Consider the following 19,780-nt stretch of genomic DNA (forward strand, 5'->3'; position numbering starts at 1 on the left):
TTGAAATGCTTTTTTATGGTTCTTGCTTTGGTCAGAAGTCACAAAAGAATTGAACTTCATTTTGACACTGCTGCTTAGACAATGGTTGCAAAAGGGAAAAGGGACCTGGGTCACCTCTCCCAGGGAAGACCGTGTTCCCTTTCATTGCTATAACTAATTCAGGAGGTGCACTTAGAACACATGAGGGCACAGGAATCAAAGACAAACTTTTAAATTTATCCTTATTGCTATTGACTTGCACCCATTCTGTGAAACTAGGCTTCAGGAGCCAAAGGCAGCTTGCTGAGTAGGACTGGGGCTGGTGGTGTGAAGTGAGGATTAGGGGCACAGTGTCCTACTTGGCAGGGGTGAGTATGTTTACCAGCCCCTAGGAACCTGCAGAGAGAGGGCTGAAAGTGAACCCTACCTGTTGTTTTCAGTCTTCCCAAGTCTACCTCTGTTGACTGGACAAAGAGCAGCTCGTGTAAATGCCCAGGAACATCAGCAAAACACAAGGGGAAAAAATGAGATTTGGGGCTGCCCTTTCACCCTTCATGCAATGCATATTTGAGAGGAACCTGGTGCTAAATCATTAGATGACCTGCTTCTGGGTTAGGGTTTTGTATGTAGCAGAGCAGCTCCCTCCCTGCAGTCTATGGAAAGTCAGCCCTGGACACAAGTTTTGTATTTTTAAATATTAAAAAAAAAAAGATAAAACCAGGGGAAAAACCCCACCAGTTCTGTCTAGCTAGGGTCTGGCCTTGCCTTTGTCTTCTTAGTTTGGGGCCTCACTGCATTTAGCAATTGCAATCTTTTTATGTGTGTTGTGTGACCAGTTAGTATCACCAGATTCATCTTAGATTGAAAAAAAAAAAAATCCCCAGATGGAAGTAATTGCATTCATAAGCCCTTGTATTTACAGAATGGCTTTTCCAGAATGCTCAATGCACAGCATTCTATGGCATAACCTACTTTGTTCCTGGACTATCTCCATGTGTTTGATAAGGGGCAGCTTCTATAATTATTATTGTTGTTCAACAATTGGAGGATGGAGAAGCTTTGTGGGTTGAAAAGGTCACATGGCATTAGTGGCAGGTAGAACCAGAAATAGGATACTCACCTTTCATTCCTGTCTCTATCTTGAGTGCCAAACTGAGGTCTGAAGGCTAATGTTGAGAGGGCTGAATAAGAACCACTTGTGGTGCAGATTAAAATTAGAGATCCCTGGACCCCACTTCTCTAGAGATTCCCCACTCAGTAGGTCTTGGGTGGGGCCCAGGAATCTGTATTCTTTACAAGCATTTCCAATAATTCTGATTCACAGCCAGATTTAGGAACCAATGCTATAAACCATATGACAACTGCACTGCCCACCTTATCCCCTCCCAGGAATGTTTTTGACTGAAGCATGCCTTTTTAATGTCTGTCTTCTTGCTACCCACCCTCTAACTCCCCCAGGCCTCCCAGTTCAGGCCAAGAAACATGCTGTGTCAGCCAAGAATACACTGTTGACCTGGAAGGCAAATACGACCTCAGATAAGGAGAAAGAGGAAATCCTGGAAGCTCTGGTCATGCTGTACTACACTCTGGGGGTGGCCTGGCTCTTGCAGAACCGATATCCTTCCCTTCCCAGCTGTGTTTAGTGTTCGGGGCCACAGGCCACACATGCCAGATGGGTCATCTCATACAGGAGGGTGGGAAATGGAACCAAGGCCTTGTAGATCTGTTCCAACATCGAGGCCCTCCACAAGCCTCTCTTCTCCATCTAGAAGGGTGTGTATTCTCTTCCTGTGTCTATTCATATAGGTTCTGAGTTGAGCCATGGAAGAGATGACATATCACCTAGCCGGTCGAAGGTTTTCTGAGTCTGTTCCGCTCTTCATTGAGCACCCAAGAAAATCAGTATTAGCAATGAGGTTGCGGGTGGTGGTAGTGGTGGTGTAGGGATGGAGAGAATGGGCGATAATTTAAAGCACAATTTGGCAAACTAGGCTGCACATTGTAATCCCCTGGGGAGCTTTAAGAATTTCTGCTCTCTGTTCCTACCCCAGAGATTTTGACTGAGAGGCTCTGAGGTACATCTGTTCATTGAAATTTTTAAAAGCCCTCCAGAGATTGTAATTTGCAGCCCAAAACCACTGATTTAACTGATTCTCGATCATTTTAGTTTTTTGAAATGCTCTTGCGGATACTGCCCATGAGGCTGGAGGCCAAGCCAAATAGACAAAACAAGTAGTTCTGCAAACCCCCAGAGGGGGACTGTTATATGTGCCTTTCCTCAGAACTGGAGATTTTGACAGCCTTTTGTACCATCTCCACTGGAAAGATGTTAAGGGCATTTGATGTTCACAAATCATCATGAGCACTCCTTGAGCCCATGTGTCCCCATTCTCCTCTCCACACATCCCCCTCTCTACTTTTTTGGTCCTAATGTTCAACTTACAAAATCTGGTATGTGGCCTTCCTCTGTTATACCCTTAGCAGGGGGCTATTGAAAATGTGGGAAATAGAAGCATGTTTGGGAATTAAAGGGATTTTTTTGCTTTTCTGCTGTTTGCCTCTGGCCCAAAACCTGCTTTGCTTGGATTTTCTAAATGACCCAGAAAGTTCCTTTCAGAGTAATTAGTCTCTTTTACCATTCACAGGAACAGGCTTGGGAAAAATGAATAACTATTGTCACACAGTAGATGCCTCTCAAGGAAATCGAGTGTAATTTACAGTTTCTGTTCACTCCTGCAAACCCTTCCTACTCTAGTCTTGGATTCCTGCAACCACCACAGGAAACCCAAGCCCCTGTTCCTTTTCTAAAGAATTCTTCCTTCTTGACAACATAATACATGGAAAATAAAGAACATAGTTAGGTAACCATTTTTAATATTACTTCATTTTTCCAAGAGCCCCTTTTGTTTCCTTATCACCTGCTGTCCCTGTGCAGTGGATGTTAGTTTGAGTGCTTGGCATCTTCCTTGACTGTTTCACTGGCAGAGAAGCCTATTTCAACCTGCAGAAGGCAGAGAGAAACATGAAGGAGCTGAAAGAATTATATGAAGGAGGCGTTTGTGAATTACAAGTCTCTGAGAAAGACCTAACACTTGCTTTGGGCAGGTAAGATCTGGGCTTGGACAAGCTGAGGATTTTATGAATGAGGCCTAGAATTACATGATATTAGGGATAAAAATATTTAGAGCAAAAAAACCCCAGAAACTCAAATGATAATAAAACAGGCTCATATTTACCAAACGCATACACTGTGCCTTTTGTGTACTGCCCCATGTAATTCTCACAACAGCTATTGAGGTAGTTGGTATGACTATTATTTTATTAAAGGGGGGCAGTCAAGGCGACTGAAGCCGAGGTTAAACAAATTGTCCAAGATAACATAGCTTGTAAATGTTGGATCTGTGATCTGAACTCACTAACTCTTAGTCTTCCTTACACTTGCCTCTCACGCTCACTCTAATATATTTTTTTCTGAATTGCCACCTATTTTTGTCATTACATGTGACATTTTAGATGAAGAAACACTTAATGAAGACAATTAACTGGAAGCTGTGAAAGCCATGCACAGCATGTGCATTTTTAAGGAAAGTGCTGTTCCATATGAAAACAAAGTTCATGGAATTTGTTTTAAGACAGAACAAGATTTAACTGTCTTGCTGTTGAGTTAGGGATCCTCCGAGAATCAGAATATTTAGAAATGAATGTGGGCCCATCAGATTGTTAGAAGAAAAAGAATAAAGAGTTTACTGTTCCCTAGATTTTTCAAATATCTTTACATCCTTGAAAGCAATCTGTTTCCAGAACTCTAAGAACTTGGCACAGTAGGGTATATGACTGAATGGTAAGTAAATGAAATACATGCGTCATGTCTGCCTCCTCTAAACAACCATGAATCTAGAAGTCAAATGGGAAATGGGGAGATGTTGGAATGTCCAGAACTAAATCAAACTATTGACTTAAGTCCATAGGGCAATAAATTACAGTCTGGTGAATGTCTACTCCTGTCACATAGGGCCTAAAGTTTTCTGCCTTATGTGAAAGATAGCCTTATTCCTTTTTCAGAAAAACTCTGGGGCTCATTTTGTTCATCTATTCTCCAGTATTTATTGAATACCTTTTTTATGCATGTCCTGTTCTAAGTGTTAGAGTGCCTACTAAGTATAACTACATACTGGATACTGTTCTAAGTGCTTTACATAATTTATTTCACTTAGTCCTCATGACAGCCAATGAGGGTAGGTATTTCTATCATTTTCATTTAGATAGCTTTTCACTCTGTCACTCAGGCTGGAGTGCAGGGTGCAATCAGAACTCACTGAAACCTCGAACTCCCGGGCTCAGGCTCCTCCATAGCTGAGGCCACAGGCGAGACACCACCACACCTGGCTTACACATATATTTTTAATTCAACTTAGGAATACAAATATTGGAGTGAGGAGGAAGGAATATTGATTGTGTATCCACTACGTGTTAGGTGATTTTACACTGAATATTATTCTTCACAACACACTTGCAGTATAAACTCAATTGTTTTATTTAGAAGGAAATGTTGGCTTGTAGAGTTTGATAAAGCTAATAACTACCAGAAGCAGCTTTGAACTACCCATGCTCTCATTTTGTCTTGCTGTCTCTGGAAAAATAAACCTCAATGAGATACTGTTTTATCCTCATTTAAAAAAATTATATTCCCAACTTTGTTGTGGAAAATTTTGAAAATACAGACAGGTATAAAGAACAAATAAGCCAACTGTGATACCACCACACAGACATAACTGCTATGAACATTTTGGACAGATATATGTGGATATCGATAACTATCTCTCTATGTGGATCACATTTTAAGTGCAGTTTTATATATTTTTTCCTTTTAGCACAATTTTAACATCTCCCCATATCTGTCTAAAAAGAAAACATGACTTTTAATGTCTCTGAGGTATTTTATTTATGATATGCTATAATTTATTTAATCACTCTCTTTGGGGAATATTTACATTTTTTTTTCTATCCTCTCTCATTTTTAACTGAGGAGGAATTGGCCAAATTAAATGGAACAAAACAAAGCAAAAACTTTCTTTGGCCTGAAAGAGAGAGAACCAGAGGTAATAAAATTTTATTTTGATTTTAGAAAGTCTATGTTTATGGGTAAATTATCCCATCTTGTGAATTCCTGGAAGCCATTTTTTCCATTTGCCTTTTAAAAAAATTAGACAACAGCACGACATAGTAATGAGTTTAATGAGTAGTCAGTGAAATCTGATGGATAAAATGCAGGATAATTGGAGTTTATTTACAGCAAGGCTGGATTTTTGAGCCAGCTACCAAGATGATGGGCCTACGAAGGCCAAATTCTCTAATTCTTGGAATCAGTTCCTTTTGTGTCTGCAAAGTAAGTGGCCTCTCTGTGACTTTCTACTTTCATCCCTTTTCTTGCAGAGCCTCCTTGGCCATCCACAGATTGAACCTAGCACTGACATACTTTGAAAAGGCAATTGGCGATGTTATTGCTGCCAAGGGTGACAGGACGTCAGATCTGATCAGCCTGTATGAGGAAACTGCTCAGATCGAGCAGCTAAGGAGGAACCACAACCAGGCCATCCAGTACTTGCAGCAGGTCAGTGGGTTGGCCAGAGCCCAGGCTGGGTTGCCTTGTTTGGCCCCAGGCCTGGTTCTCAGGGCCGGGGAAGCATGGGCTTCTCAGAAGAACAAGGGCTGGAATTGATTCTGTTTTAACCCTGACTTGCCTCCAGATCCACCTAAGAGCGCTTGATCAAACCTTAAATGACCAGGCCAGAGAACACTGACTCAGGTGGGTGAATGTGCTGTGTCACTGGCTGTGCAGACAGCACTTCCCCTTCCCAGGCACCCACTCTCATCTCTGTTGGTGCTGGGAAAAAGAAGCAAAATGTGAGTCTACTCCAAGGAAAAAAGATACGGGAACAACTGAACTTACATCTTCAGCAAAAACAAAGGGCCTTTTTAAAAGAAAAATCATGATATTTTAGGGTAATGCTGTCATTTGTACTTTAAACTAGTCTAGCTGATTATATTTCCAAACCTAAGGTTAAACTAACAAAAGGGCGTTTCACTTGGAGGTAACTAACTTGACAAATGCCCAGGGGAAAACAAAACAAAACATAGGAAGGAATGTTGAGTCTATCATATGGTAACAGTTTAGGGTACTTTTATGTATCATGTAGTCGAAGCTGCTAAATTCACCTTTTCTCTCTCCAAAGGAGAATGCTGCCCATGGCTTCAAGCATCTCCCACAGCGACAAACAGATCAAAATACTGGATATCCTGTATCATAGAAAAGGTGCAATGCATTCTAACAGTATACATGAAAACAGATTCGGAAGAAAAGGCATTGCACACAATCTGACAATCTACGATTAGAAACATCACACAGTGGAGAGATGTCAGAGAACACTGCTGTGAAGGCAGGGAGTCCACTGCTTACAGAAAAAGCCAGTCTGGTTTTTGTGTTCAAGACTTTCTTAAAGCAGTAGTCAGATCAGAATGAATAAAACAATAAATATCAGTGTTTCCCAAAAGCACCGAAAGATAAGAGTTAAAATTTATGGAATGCTTTTTCGGAATGAATAAAACAATAAATATCAGTGTTTCCCAAAAGCACCAAAAGATAAGAGTTAAAATTTACAGAATGCTTTTTCTAAGTGCCCTAGAGGATATATTGATTCATGTAATCTGTACAGTAGCTCTATGAAGTAGGTACCATTATTATTTTATCTCATTTTAAGGATGAGGAAACTGAAGCACAAAGAGTTTTAGCTAACTCAGCTGACACTGTATAGCTAACAAATAGTAAAGCAGGGATTTGAACTCTAAATCTGACCATACAGCCTGTAATCATAACAACTCTATTCTGTGTCTCGGCTCTAAAGTCTTCTCTGATAATCCCTCAGCTCTTTGAAACAACTCACAGTATCTGGCCTGTGAAATATTAAGCACAGGTGGTTCTTTTGTGGCTGGTGGGTGTGGACTCAATGTTTTTCTCTTTTTTCCAAGTGTTACTCCTTCCATTTTAGCACAAATAATATAAAATCTAACACTTTTTTAGTGCTTACTATATGCTGGGTGGTGTTCTAACCACTTTACATATATTAACCATTAATTTATTTAATATTTACAACAAGTTTTTGTAACAAGTACTATTCCAGTTATCCCTGATTTACATTTATAAGACTGTCTTCGAGACTGGAGTTCAGTCCAGTGAGACTGAGCTAAGGTCATGACTTTATGTTTGCTATGAAATCTAATAAAAATTATACTAGCTAACATTTATGAGAACTTACAATGTGATGAGTACTGTGCCCTGTGCTTTGCATATACCATCTCACTTAATCTTTCCCAAACCCTAAACAGTGGGAATTATATATTCCTTCAACGAATGAAGGTGACATTACTTGCACAAGACTCATAGCTAGGAAGTGGCAGAGCTGGGACTCAAACTCACCTCTCATCTAAATCCACAGTGAACACTGTCATTTGGGTGCTTACCTTGTCATGACTTTCTTTATTCCAGGCTCATTCTATCTGTGTTTCTTTGTTCACTGAAGTCAGCCCCAAAACTGCAGAAACGAGTGCGTTACTGGCCAAAGCTTATGCCATGTCTGGAGAGGCCCAGCACAGGGGTAGGTAAAAGAGGTAGCCTTGAAGTTATTTCCCAGTCGCATGAGGGAAGCACATTGGCAAATGGTCTATCTACGATTCTAATTAGCTATTTATTCCTGTAATGGAAAGATTAGGTGAGTCGCAGTCTCATACAAAATCAATTACACATTAATTTAAACCTGATAATATAACTCCACATGTGTTGGAATGTCAGAAACAAATAAATCATCTGATTTCCACATTGTTGGAATGTCAGAAACAAATAAATCATCTGATTTCTATATCCTTTATTTATTTTGAATCTCAGCAAGATTCATCTTCTTAACTAGTAGATATCACACACACTGTGAAGGTGGCTGTGCAGTATCGGTTGATGAGGAAATCCAGTGATAAATGGGTAAAGCATTGGTTCCCCATCTCTTCCTCCACTTTCAGTCTCCTTGACTCTTTTCCTCTGGTTTGCAAGAGAGAACGTTTGTTAGCAGCATTTTCTTGACCTATATTCAATAGTTAGATACTGGGAGTTACAGAGAAAGCCAACTGATTAATTTATGCTTCAACAATAGTTCTTTGTCTGGCAAGGTCATCTTTCTGAAAGTGGGTGGCTTTGGGAGAGACACAAATGAACCAGTGAGGGAGGACAATGTATCATTCTCTGCTGGCTTGATCAGATTAATGGACACTGATGGATTCAGTGGCCTGTCAGGAGGAATTTAGGCTTCATGAAGAATGTAATTTGATCATTTTAAAACTGTCTGTTTTCTTTGCTTATAAAAGTAACCTTTTTCTGTATGTTATTTTCCAGTTAGAGAGATGGACAGAATTATAGAGAAAGCTTTGCATCCTACATTTTTCAATGCTTGTATTCCCCATGTCATTAAACACTTTTTTCTTTTAATTATTCTTTTAATTTTTTTTTTTTTTTTTTTTTTTGAGACGGAGTCTCGCTGTGTCACCCAGGCTGGAGTGCAGTGGCCTGATCTCGGCTCACTGCAAGCTCCGCCTCCCGGGTTTACGCCATTCTCCTGCCTCAGCCTCCGAGTAGCTGGGACTACAGGCGCCCGCCACCACGCCCGGCTAGTTTTTTGTATTTTTAGTAGAGACGGGGTTTCACCATGTTAGCCAGGATGGTCTCGATCTCCTGACATCGTGATCCACCCGCCTCGGCCTCCCAAAGTACTGGGATTACAGGCTTGAGCCACCGCGCCCGGCCTCTTTTAATTATTTTTTAAGCATAAATATCCATTGAAGACTTCCTGATTCTTTGTTTTCAGCTAATCATCTTTCTCCTTTTAAGATTTCCTCCTCTATATTCACAGTATATATTCTCCATATATACTTGAGCTTTTTAAAAGTAGTCTTTGTGGTTATAAGAAATTTAGTCTGTGAATATGTACAAATTTTAGCTTTTTTTTAAAGTGAGAAAAAACAAGCGTTTATGTTTATACAGTTGAGAGATTTCAAGGCCACCTCATCCTTTTCTTATATATTAATTTTTAACTTTAAAAATATAGATTTTTATATGATATCATTCACTAAATTCCAGGTGGACTAACATTTCATGCATCAAAACTAAAAATGTAAATTAACAAGAAGAAAATATAGTACTGGAATACAAATACTAAAATTAAAAATTGGAGGAAAGAACTTTTCAAAGCACACAAAGACATACCATAAAAGAAGAGTTTGAAATTAGGATAGCTAAAATGGTTTTGGAAAAGCATACAGTTGGAGGAATCATAGTACCTGATTTTAAGATTTACCATAAAGCAATAATCAAGAGAATGTGGTATATTGGTGAAGGGACAGACACAGAGATCAGAGTCATTGGCACACAGTGGAGTACAGGTCTAAAGTTTCTATCTGTCACAAAGTGCCATAAATAAAAGTAAAAACAATGTAGTCAAGATGAACAACCTGGATGGACCCGTAACTATTTCTTTTTAATAAATTTGTAGTTAATCTTTTAAGAAAGACATCTCCAGGCCCAGATGATTTCACTGGGGAATTCTATGTAACATCTAAAGAAGGAATAACACACAATTCTACATAATCTGTCTCAGAAAACAGAAGAGGAGAAAACACTTGCTAATTTTATGAGGCCAGCATTACCCTGATATCAAAACTGGGCAAAGACATTACAAGAAAAAAACAAGACAACTATAGATCAAGACCTTTCATGGGTGTAGATGAAAAAAGCAACAAAATATATAGCAATATATAAATAACATACCATGATCAAATTAGATCTGGTGTGTTTAGGGTGGTATGGTCACAGACCACTGTGATCAGTGAAGTTTTTTTCTTGAGGATGTCACACTGGTTTAATATTCAAATTTCAGTCAGTGTACCTCTACCATATTAACAGTCCAGTCACGGAAAGAGCATGATTTTATCAGTTGTTGCAGAAAAAGCATGTGACAATATTCAACATCTATTCATGATGAAAGGAACTTCCTTAATCTGATAAAAGGCATTTACAAAAAACCCTATAGTTAATTTCATGCTTAGTGGTGAAAGACTGAGTGCTTTACCCCTCAAGATCAAGAACAAGGCAAGGATGTTCACTCTCACTGCTCCTATTCAGCATAGTACTAGAAGTCCAGCAAATGCAAGAAGGCAAGAAAAATAAAATAGTCCCTATTTGCAGTCAAAATGATTGTCTCTGTAGAAAATGCCAAATAATCTACAAAAATCCTAGAACTAATATGTTTAAGTTTAGCAAGGTCACAGGATACCAGGTCAATGCACAAAACTTAATTGTATTTCTATATAGTAGCAATGAACAACTGGAAACAAAAATTAAAAAAAAAATCACAATAGCCCCATCCCTACAAATGAAATATTTAGGTATAAATCTATCAAAATATGTACAGTATTTATGTGTGAAAACTACAAAACTGATGAAAGAAATTAAAGATGACCTAAATAAATAGATATACTATGTATGGATTGGAAGACAATATAATAAAGATATCAGTCTTCCAAGATTGATCTGCAGATTTAACATAATTATAAATAAAATCCCAACAGAAGCATTTGTAAATATAGACAAGCTGACTCTAAAATTTGTGTGAAAAAGCAAAGAAATTAGTATAGCTAAAATGGTTTTGGAAAAGCATATAGTTGGAGGAATCATAGTACATGATTTTAAGATTTACTATAAAGCAGTAATCAAGAGAATGTGGTATATTGGTGAAGGGACAGACACAGAGATCAGAGTCATTGGAACACAGTGGAGTACAGAAATAGACCCATATAATTATGGCCAATTAATTTTTGATAAATGTGCAAAAGTAATTCAATATGGAAAGGATAGTCTTTAAAACAAATAATACTGGAACAACTGGATACCACATGCCAAAAAAAAAAAATTGGACTCTTGCTCATGCCATACACAAACATTAATAATGGATCATTGTCCTAAATGTAAGAGCTAAAATTTATATTTACATAGAAAAAAATAGGCTTTAAATAAGTACCAAGGCCTGGATAAAAAATACAGAGGCCAAGGTGAGAAGATCACTTGGAGCCAGGAATTTTGAGGCTCCATCTCTACAAAAAAAAAAGAAAAGAAAAGAAAAGAAAAGCTGGGTGTAGTAGCACGTGCCTATGGTCCTAGCTACTCAGGAGGTTGAAATGGGAGGATTGCTTGAGTTAAGGGTTCGAGTCTGCAGTGAACTATAAGCCTGCCACTGCATTCTAGCCTGGGCAATGCAGTAAGACCCTGTCTCTAAAAATAATAAATAAGGCCAAAATTCATGTGGAAAAAGTTTCAATCATACTAGTAATTAAAAAATAAAAGCAAAGTTACTGTTTTTGTCTACCAAACTGTCAAAATTTTTAAAAATGATAACACCAGGATTGATGAGATTTGATAAAAACTCTGGAGAGCAATTTGGCAGGATGTCACACATCTTAAAATGGTATGTATCTTTAAAAATGCAAGATCAGAATTTCACCCATCCTATGTGAAAATTTTAAAAGTTTAAAAATATAAATTTGCAGTTGGCAAATTATGGGTAAATGGGTATGTTTATTCATAACTAGTAGGAGTGAGTGTCAATTGATATTAAATTTGGAGACTAATTTGATAATATCTGGTAAAATTTAAAGCAAACATGAATAAAGATGTTCACTGTGTCACTAGTTGTAACTGTAAAAAATAACCCAAATATTTATCGATAAGTAAAAGGAAAATTTGGTGTATTCACTACATGGAATTTTGTAGTTGTTAAAAGGACTGGGACTTGGGCCGGGGCGCAGTGGCTCACGCCTGTAATCCCAGCACTTTGGGAGGCCGAGGCAGGTGTTTCACCTCAGATCAGGAGTTTGAGACCACACTGGCCAACATGGTGAAACCCCGTTTCTACTAAAAATACAAAAATTAGCCGGGCTTGGTGGCGTGCGCCTGTAATCCCAGCTACTCGGGAGGCTGAGACAGGAGACTTAGCTTGAGCCCAGAAGGCGGAAGTTGCAGTAAGCCGAGATTGCGCCATTCCACTCCAGCCTGGGCCAGTCTCGGTCTCAAGAAAAAAAAAAAAAAAAGCCAGGCGCGGTGGCTCACACCTGTAATCCCAGCACTTTGGGAGGCCGAGGCGGGCGGATCACGTGGTCAGGAGATCGAGACCATCCTGGCTAACATGGTGAAACCCCCATCTCTACTGAAAAATACAAAAAAAAAAAAAAAAAAAATTAGCCGGGCGTGGTGGCGGGTGCCTGTAGTCTCAGCTACTCGGGAGGCTGAGGCAAGAGAATGGCGTGAACCTGGGAGGCGGAGCTTGCAGTGAGCTGAGATCTCACCACTGCACTCCAGCCTGGGCGACAGAAAGAGACTATGTCTCAAAAAAATTAAAAAAAAAAAAGGACCGGACTATACCTGTAGCTATCAAGGTTAATTTTTTAAAAGTATTAAGGAAAAACAGTTGCATTTTTAGGACACACAAAATAATACTATTGTTTATAGTTACATTTAGGTAAACATTAAACTACAAAGTAAGATTTCATCAAAATGTAAACAGACACTAGACACTGACTTTGTGAAGAGGTCTGTAAATCATATCCACACATACAGTCACAGAAACTGAATAAAATGAGCATAAACAACTATTTGATAGTGCTGGAAGCAGATAAAGAGAACAAATTGCAAAGCATTTATTTTTGAAAAAACTGCTGGAGCTTTGAGAAAAGAGAAAACCCGTGGCCGTCCTGCCTGGGGCTGCTTCCATCCACTGCCCCAGGTCGGTCCATGAGAACTGCAATGTTATGGCCATGGGCTGCACAGGAGAACCGGCTGCTTTGCTGGCATTGGAGGCAGACTTAATATAGGAATGAAAGGGATAAAAACCCTCAGGTTTATCAGATAAAGGGGGCAAACACTGGAGGAAATGAAAAGAGGAAAGTCTGCATGTTGACACTATCCTGAAGTTGCTGTCCTGGTTGGTGTGAGTGGCATCAGAAATTTTAATGGGGAGACCACAGAAGAGCTAAATGAGCTCTCCCCACATCCCTGGATACCCACGAAACTATATATACATCTACAGGGGATACTTGGGAGCCTAATAAAGAGTAACAACCAAAGAAGACTTGAAATGTGCGAGAGCTTGGAATGCATTTTCGTCTACATACAGATCAATTGACAGGATGGGCGACTAATAGGCTGAAGGTATTTAAGCACAACCTCTGCCCAAATCAGTGGGTCAACACTAAGTTCACAGGAGTGAACCCCAGAAATCCAGATTAAAAATAATAAGCACTAAAATCTGAGCAAAAACTTCTGGTTTCTGTTCTGGTATATAAGGAGTTTGGAAGTCATCACTTCATCCAAACAACATGTAAAAAGCAAAATGAAAAATTAACTCCTCTTAGATCTGTCATAGAGAACTGAGGTCACATGGCAAACCAGTGCCCCACATATTGGAGAGACAGCAAAATAAAGAGAATCACAATGTACCAGAGTGGAAATCTATCTCCACAGGAACCGTACCATGACTTCCCTTAAAGAAATGCTAAAAGAAGTTCTTCAGAGCAAAGGAAAATGATACAGAAATCCATAGGCACATAAGGAAAGAAAGCGCACTAGAGAAGAAATGTGATAATAAAATAAAAACCTCATTTTTCCTATTCTTAATCTAACAAATAAGTTTGTTCAAAATCATAGCAACAGTGTATTCAATTATGAATTCTCATGTAAATGAATGACAACAGTGATTAGGAGCAGAAGGCAGGGATTAGGATTATACTGTTATTATAAGGTACTGTATAGTGTTATTTGCAAGTGAACTTGGAATAGTCGTAAATGTGTATTGAAAACTCCAGGGCAACCACTAAAAAGAGTTAAAAAAAAAAAAAAAGTGTAACTGATATGCTAAAAGGAGATACTGGAATATATGAAATGCTCAATTTAACCACAAAAGGAGCTGGGTGCAGTGGCTTGTGCCTGTAACTCTAGCTACTTAGGAGGCAGAGGTAGGGGGATTGCTTGAGCCCAGGAGTTCGAGGCTGCTGTGAGTTATGATCACACCATTGCACTCCAGCTTAGGAGACAGAATGAAATCTTGTCTCTAAAAAAATAAAAAATCAAAAAATAAATTTAGAAAGCAAAACCACAAAAGGCAGGAAAAGAGTAAAAGACAAAAACAAAGAAAAAGGACAACAAATAGAAAAAACAATATGGTAAATGTTAATCCAACTATATTAACAATTATTTTAAACATCAGTGGTCTAAATAAACCAATTTAAAGAAAGATTTTCAGAGTGATCAAAAAACAAGGCCCAACTATATGCTGTCTACAATAAATCCACTCTAAATATAAAGACACACATAGATTAAAAGGAAATGGATGGAGACAGATACACTATACTAACATTAATCAAAAGAATGCAAGAGTAGTCATATTAGTTTCAGCCAGAACAAACTTAGTGCAAGGAAAGTTATCAGGGATAAAGAGGGGCATTACATATGATAAAGGGGTCAGTTCTCCAAGAAGACATACAATCCTTAATGTGTACATGCCTAACAAGAGTTTCAAAATATTTGAGGAAAAAATGATGGAACTGTAAGAAGAAATAGATGAATTCACTATCATAGTTGTACTCTTCAACACCCCTTGTATTAGGGTTCTCTAGAGGGACAGAACTAATAGGATAGATATGTATATATAAAGGGGAGTTTATTAAGGAGTATTAAACTCACAGGATCACAAGGTCCCACAATAGGCCATCTGCAAGCTGAGGAGCAAGGAAGCCAGTCCAAGTCCCAAAGTCTGATGTTTGAGGGTAGGAAGCATCCAGCATGGGAGAAAAATGTAGGCTGGGAGGCTAAGCCAGTCTAATCTTTTCACATTCTCCCGCTTGCTTTTATCCTAGCCACAGTGGCAGCTGATTAGATTGTACCCATCCAGATTAAGGGTGGGTCTGCCTCTCCCAGCTCACTGACTCTAATGTTAATCTCCTTTGGCAACACCCTCACAGACACAACCAGGATCAATACTTTGCATCCTTCAGTCCAGTCAAGACACTCAGTATTAGCCATCATACCCTTGTATCAGAAATGGACAAACACACAGGCAGAAAATCAGTAAGGACATAATCAAATTGAACGGCACCATCAATCAACTTAATACAATTAGCATCTATTGACTACTCTATCCAAACGATAGCAGAGTGCACATTCTTCCCAAGCTCACATGGAACATTCACCATGATAGACCACATTCTGGGCCATGAAACACACCCTGACAAATTTAGAAGAATAGAAAATGTACAATGTCTGCTCTCAGACCACAGTGGAATTAAACTAGAAATCAATAACAGAAAGATACCTGGAAAATCCCAAAATACTTGGAGATTAAACAACACATATCCCACATATGTGTGGGATAAAAAGAAATCTCAAGAGAAACTTTAAAATGTTTTGAATTAAGATTTTTTTTTTAAAATGAAAACAATGTAAAATTTGTGGGATGCAGCAAAAGTAGTGCTTAGAGGGATATTTGTAGCATTAAATTTGTATATTAGAAAAGAGATCTAAAATGAATAATCTAAGTTTCTGCCTCAGGAAGCTAGAAAAAGAAGAGCAAATTAATTCCAAAGTAAGAAAAAAGTAATAAAAATTACAGTAGAAATCAATGAAATTAAAAACAGGAAGTCAACGAAGAAAACAAAACTGAGAGTTGATTCTTTGAATAGATCAATGAAATTGATAAACCTCTAGCCAGGCTGAGGAAAACAGACAGGACACAAATTACTATTATGAGAAATGAAACAGGAGACATCATTACAGATCCAATGGACATTAATAGGGCAATAAAAGAATATTATGAAAAACTCTAGGCTCACAAATTCAATAACCTAGATGAAATAGGTCAATCTCTCATGAAAGATACAATCTGCCAAAACTCACATAAGAAAATCTAAGCCATTTGAACAGATCCATTTCTATTAAAGAAATTGAATCAATAATTAATAACCATCCCATGTGGGTTCACTAGTGAATTCTACCAAACATATAACAAATTCTTGACAATCTCTTCCAAAAGATAGAAGCAGAGTAACTATTTTTAAGTCAATCTATGAAGCCAACATTACCCTAATTCCAAAATTAGACAAAGATATTAAAAGAAAACTATAGATCAATGAGAACACATGAACACAGGGAGGGGAACATCACACATTGGGGCCTGTCAGGGGCTGGGGGAGGAATAGCATTAGGAGAAAAACCTAATGTAGATGACGGGTTGATGGGTGCAGCAAACCACCATGGCACGTGTATACCTAGTAACAAACCTGCACATTCTGCACATGTACCCCAGAACTTAAAGTATAATTTTAAAAAATTATCAAGATTTAAAAAAAAAAAGAAAACTGCAGATCAATACATCTCATGAACATAGAGGCAAAAATCCTTAACAAAACATTAGCAAGTTGAATCCATCAATGCATAAAAAGACTTATACACTACAGCCAATTGGGATTTATCCCAGGTATGCAAGGCCAGTCCAGCATTTGAAAATCAATCAATGCATCACACCAACAGGCTAAAGAAGAAAAACTGCATGATCATATCAATAGATGCAGAAAGAGCATTTGGAAGAATCCAACACTCATTTATGATAAAAACTCTCAGCAAACTAGGAATACAGGGGGATTTCCTCAGCCTGATAAGTCACATCTGCAAAAAAACCTGCAGCTAACACCATTGTTCTTTTTTTTTTTTTGAGACAGAGTTTCACTTTTGTCACTCAGGCTGGAGTGCAATGGTGTGATCTCAGCTCACTGCAACTTCTGCCTTCTGGGTTCAAGTGATTCTCCTGCCTCAGCTTTCTGAGTAGCTGGGATTACAGGCACCCCCAACCATGCCTGGCTAATTTTTGTATTTTTAGTAGAGACAGGGTTTCGCCATGTTGGCCAGGCTGGTCTCAAACTCCTGACTTCAGGTGATCCACCCACCTCGGCCTCCCAAAGTGCTGGGATTACAGGTGTGATCCACTGTGCCCAGTCAACACCATTATTCTTAATGGTGAAAAACTAGAAGCTTTTCTATTAAGACTGGGAACAAGGCAGTTTCCTCTCTCACCACTCCTTTTCAGCATCATAATGGAAGACCTAGCTAATGGAATAAGAGAAGAAAACAAAATAAAAACTATAGTATAATATTTGTGAAGGAAGAAATATAACTTTTTATTTGCAGATGAGATTGATTAGAAAATTTGAAAGAATCTACAAAAAATCTGGAATTAATAAGTGATTATAGAAAAGATTCAGGATACTAGTTTAATATGCAGAAGTCAATACTTTCCTATATACCAACAATGAATAAGTAAAATTTAAAATTTAAAACAATACCATTGACATTAGCACTCCAAGAAATGAAATAATTAGGTATAAATCTAGCAATATATTTGTGATGCAAGAAATCATAAATCTAGCAATATATCTGATGCAAGAAATCAAAGAACTAGCCAGGTATTGTGGTGTGTTCCTGTAGTCCTAGCTACTTGGGAGACTGAGGTAGGAGAATTGCTTGAGATCAGGAGCTTGAGACCAGCCTGGGCAACACAGTGAGCCCCATCTCAAAAAGAAAAAAACAGAAATCAAAGAACTAAAGTAAACTGAGATATCTTTATTTAATATCTATTCCATGTTCATAGATAAGAAGACTCAGTAGTCAAGATGTCAGTTCTTCCAACTTTATTTATCGATTCAACTCAATTCCAATAATCATCTCAGCAAGTTATTTTTTGGATATTAGCAAATTGATTCTGAAGTTTACATGGAGAGGCCAGAATAACCAACAACATTGAAGAACAAAGTTGGAGGACTGACACTATCCAACTTCAAGACTTACTAAAAAAACCCACAGAATCAAGACAGTATAGATGAGAAATCATCTTACCCTAGTCACAGTGGCTATTATGAAAAAGACAAAACAACAAAAAACAGATGTTGGTGAGGGTGCAGAGAAAAGGGAACTCTCATACACTGTTGGTGGGAATGTAAATTAGTACAACCTCTATGGAAAACAATATGGAGATTTCTCAAAGAACTAAAAATAGAACGACCATTTGATCCAGGAATCCCACTATTAGGCATCTACCCAAAAGAAAAGAAAGGTATGCCTCAAAAAGATTCCTGCACTTGTATGTTTATCGCAGCACTATTCACAATAGCAAAGATAACAGAATAAATCTAAGTATTCATCAGTGGATGATTGGATAAAGAAAATGTGGTATAAATACACAATAGAATACTATTCAGTCATAAAAGAATGAAATTATGTCTTTCGCAGCAAAATGGATGGAACTGAAAGTCATTATCTTAAGTGAAACAAGCTAGACACAGAGAGTCAAGTATCAAGGTTCTCACTCATAAATGGGTGCTAAAAAATGTGTGCACATGGGCTTAGTGCAGTGATAGATAATGGAGACTCATAAGAGTGTGATGGGGGGGTGGATGATGAGAAATTAATGAGTACAATGTACGTTATTTGGGTGATGGATACCCTAAAAGCTGTGACTACTATGCAATTTATACATGTTACACAATTGTACATGTGTTGTGTTTGGAAAGACACAGCATTAAAATTAAATTTTCAAGCCATAACAACTATATGTTTAAAATACTTATAAAATCACAACTTACTCCCTCCCAACCCCCCAAACAGGAACTTCAGTAAACATTACTCACTATCAGAGTTTTATTTAGCTAAAAATATAGTCTTGCAATATACCTGGGAGTTTAATACGGTAGTTATTTGTAACATTAGCATAATAGGCCTATTCAGACAGAAGCTTTCTTTTTTGCTACAAAAAATTCCATGAATTTTTAAGGAGAATAAAAACCAAAACATCATCTGATGCCATTAAATCACATTTTAGGGCCGGGTGCGGTGGCTCACACCTGTGATCCCAGCCCTTTGGGAGGCCAAGGTGGGCGGATCATGAGGTCAAGAGATTGAGACTGTCCTGGCCAACGTGGTGAAACCCTGTCTCTACTAAAAATACAAAAATTAGCTGGGCATGGTGGCATGCACCTGTAGTTCCAGCTACTCAGGAGGCTGAGACAGGAGAATCACTTGAACCCAGGAGGCAGCGGTTGCAGTGAGCCAGATTGCACCACTGCACTCCAGCCTGGCAACAGATTGAGACTCCATCTCAAACAAACAAACAAACAAACAAAAAACGTCTTAGACTTTTAAAGAGTCCTTATGAGACCTGGCTTGAGAATAAGCATGGACTTTAAGCATGAAAATGTCAGTTGAGCCAAAGCTGATATTAGACATTTGTAAAGGTTAGCAGCTTGCCTTAAATAATTGTTTCCATTTTTCCAGATGCTGTTGAGACATATTTCATAAAAAGTATCAATGCATATCGAGCAACACTGGGCTCAGAGGATTTTGAAACACTGAGCACCACTGAAGAATTTTGCAAATGGCTTGTCCAAAATGGAGAAAAACAGGTAAATATGATCAATGCATAAACAGAATTGCTAGTTTGTTTATTAGATCACAATAGCATTTTTCATCTTACAGTTTAGATACTGGAGATCAGATAGGTCCCAGATAAAACTAGGCAAGAAACACATTGTTTCATTATTTGTTAGCATTAACCAAATTTTTTTTTTTTTTTTTTTTTTTTTTTTTTTCCAAATTGGTTTCATTCTTTTGATG

General features: G+C 38.2%; 2 protein-coding genes across 3 annotated transcripts in view; both read left to right on the top strand.

The window, feature by feature from the left end:
* The window catches only part of BRIX1 (biogenesis of ribosomes BRX1), a 305,669-nt gene that overhangs the window by 237,723 nt on the left and 48,166 nt on the right, over positions 1-19,780 (top strand). The gene's annotated exons all lie outside the window — the stretch shown is intronic.
* TTC23L (tetratricopeptide repeat domain 23 like) overlaps positions 1-19,780 on the top strand; it is a 155,176-nt gene that overhangs the window by 112,271 nt on the left and 23,125 nt on the right. For both annotated transcript variants that reach the window (XM_050793844.1, XM_050793845.1), the window contains 5 exons: positions 1,438-1,594; positions 2,959-3,084; positions 5,413-5,590; positions 7,523-7,631; positions 19,442-19,569. In XM_050793844.1, the coding sequence (XP_050649801.1) occupies positions 1,438-1,594; positions 2,959-3,084; positions 5,413-5,590; positions 7,523-7,631; positions 19,442-19,569 (698 nt within the window). The remainder of the gene's footprint in view (positions 1-1,437; positions 1,595-2,958; positions 3,085-5,412; positions 5,591-7,522; positions 7,632-19,441; positions 19,570-19,780) is intronic.

This window comes from Macaca thibetana, chromosome 6, assembly GCF_024542745.1.
Source record: "Macaca thibetana thibetana isolate TM-01 chromosome 6, ASM2454274v1, whole genome shotgun sequence".
Taxonomy (NCBI): domain Eukaryota; kingdom Metazoa; phylum Chordata; class Mammalia; order Primates; family Cercopithecidae; genus Macaca; species Macaca thibetana.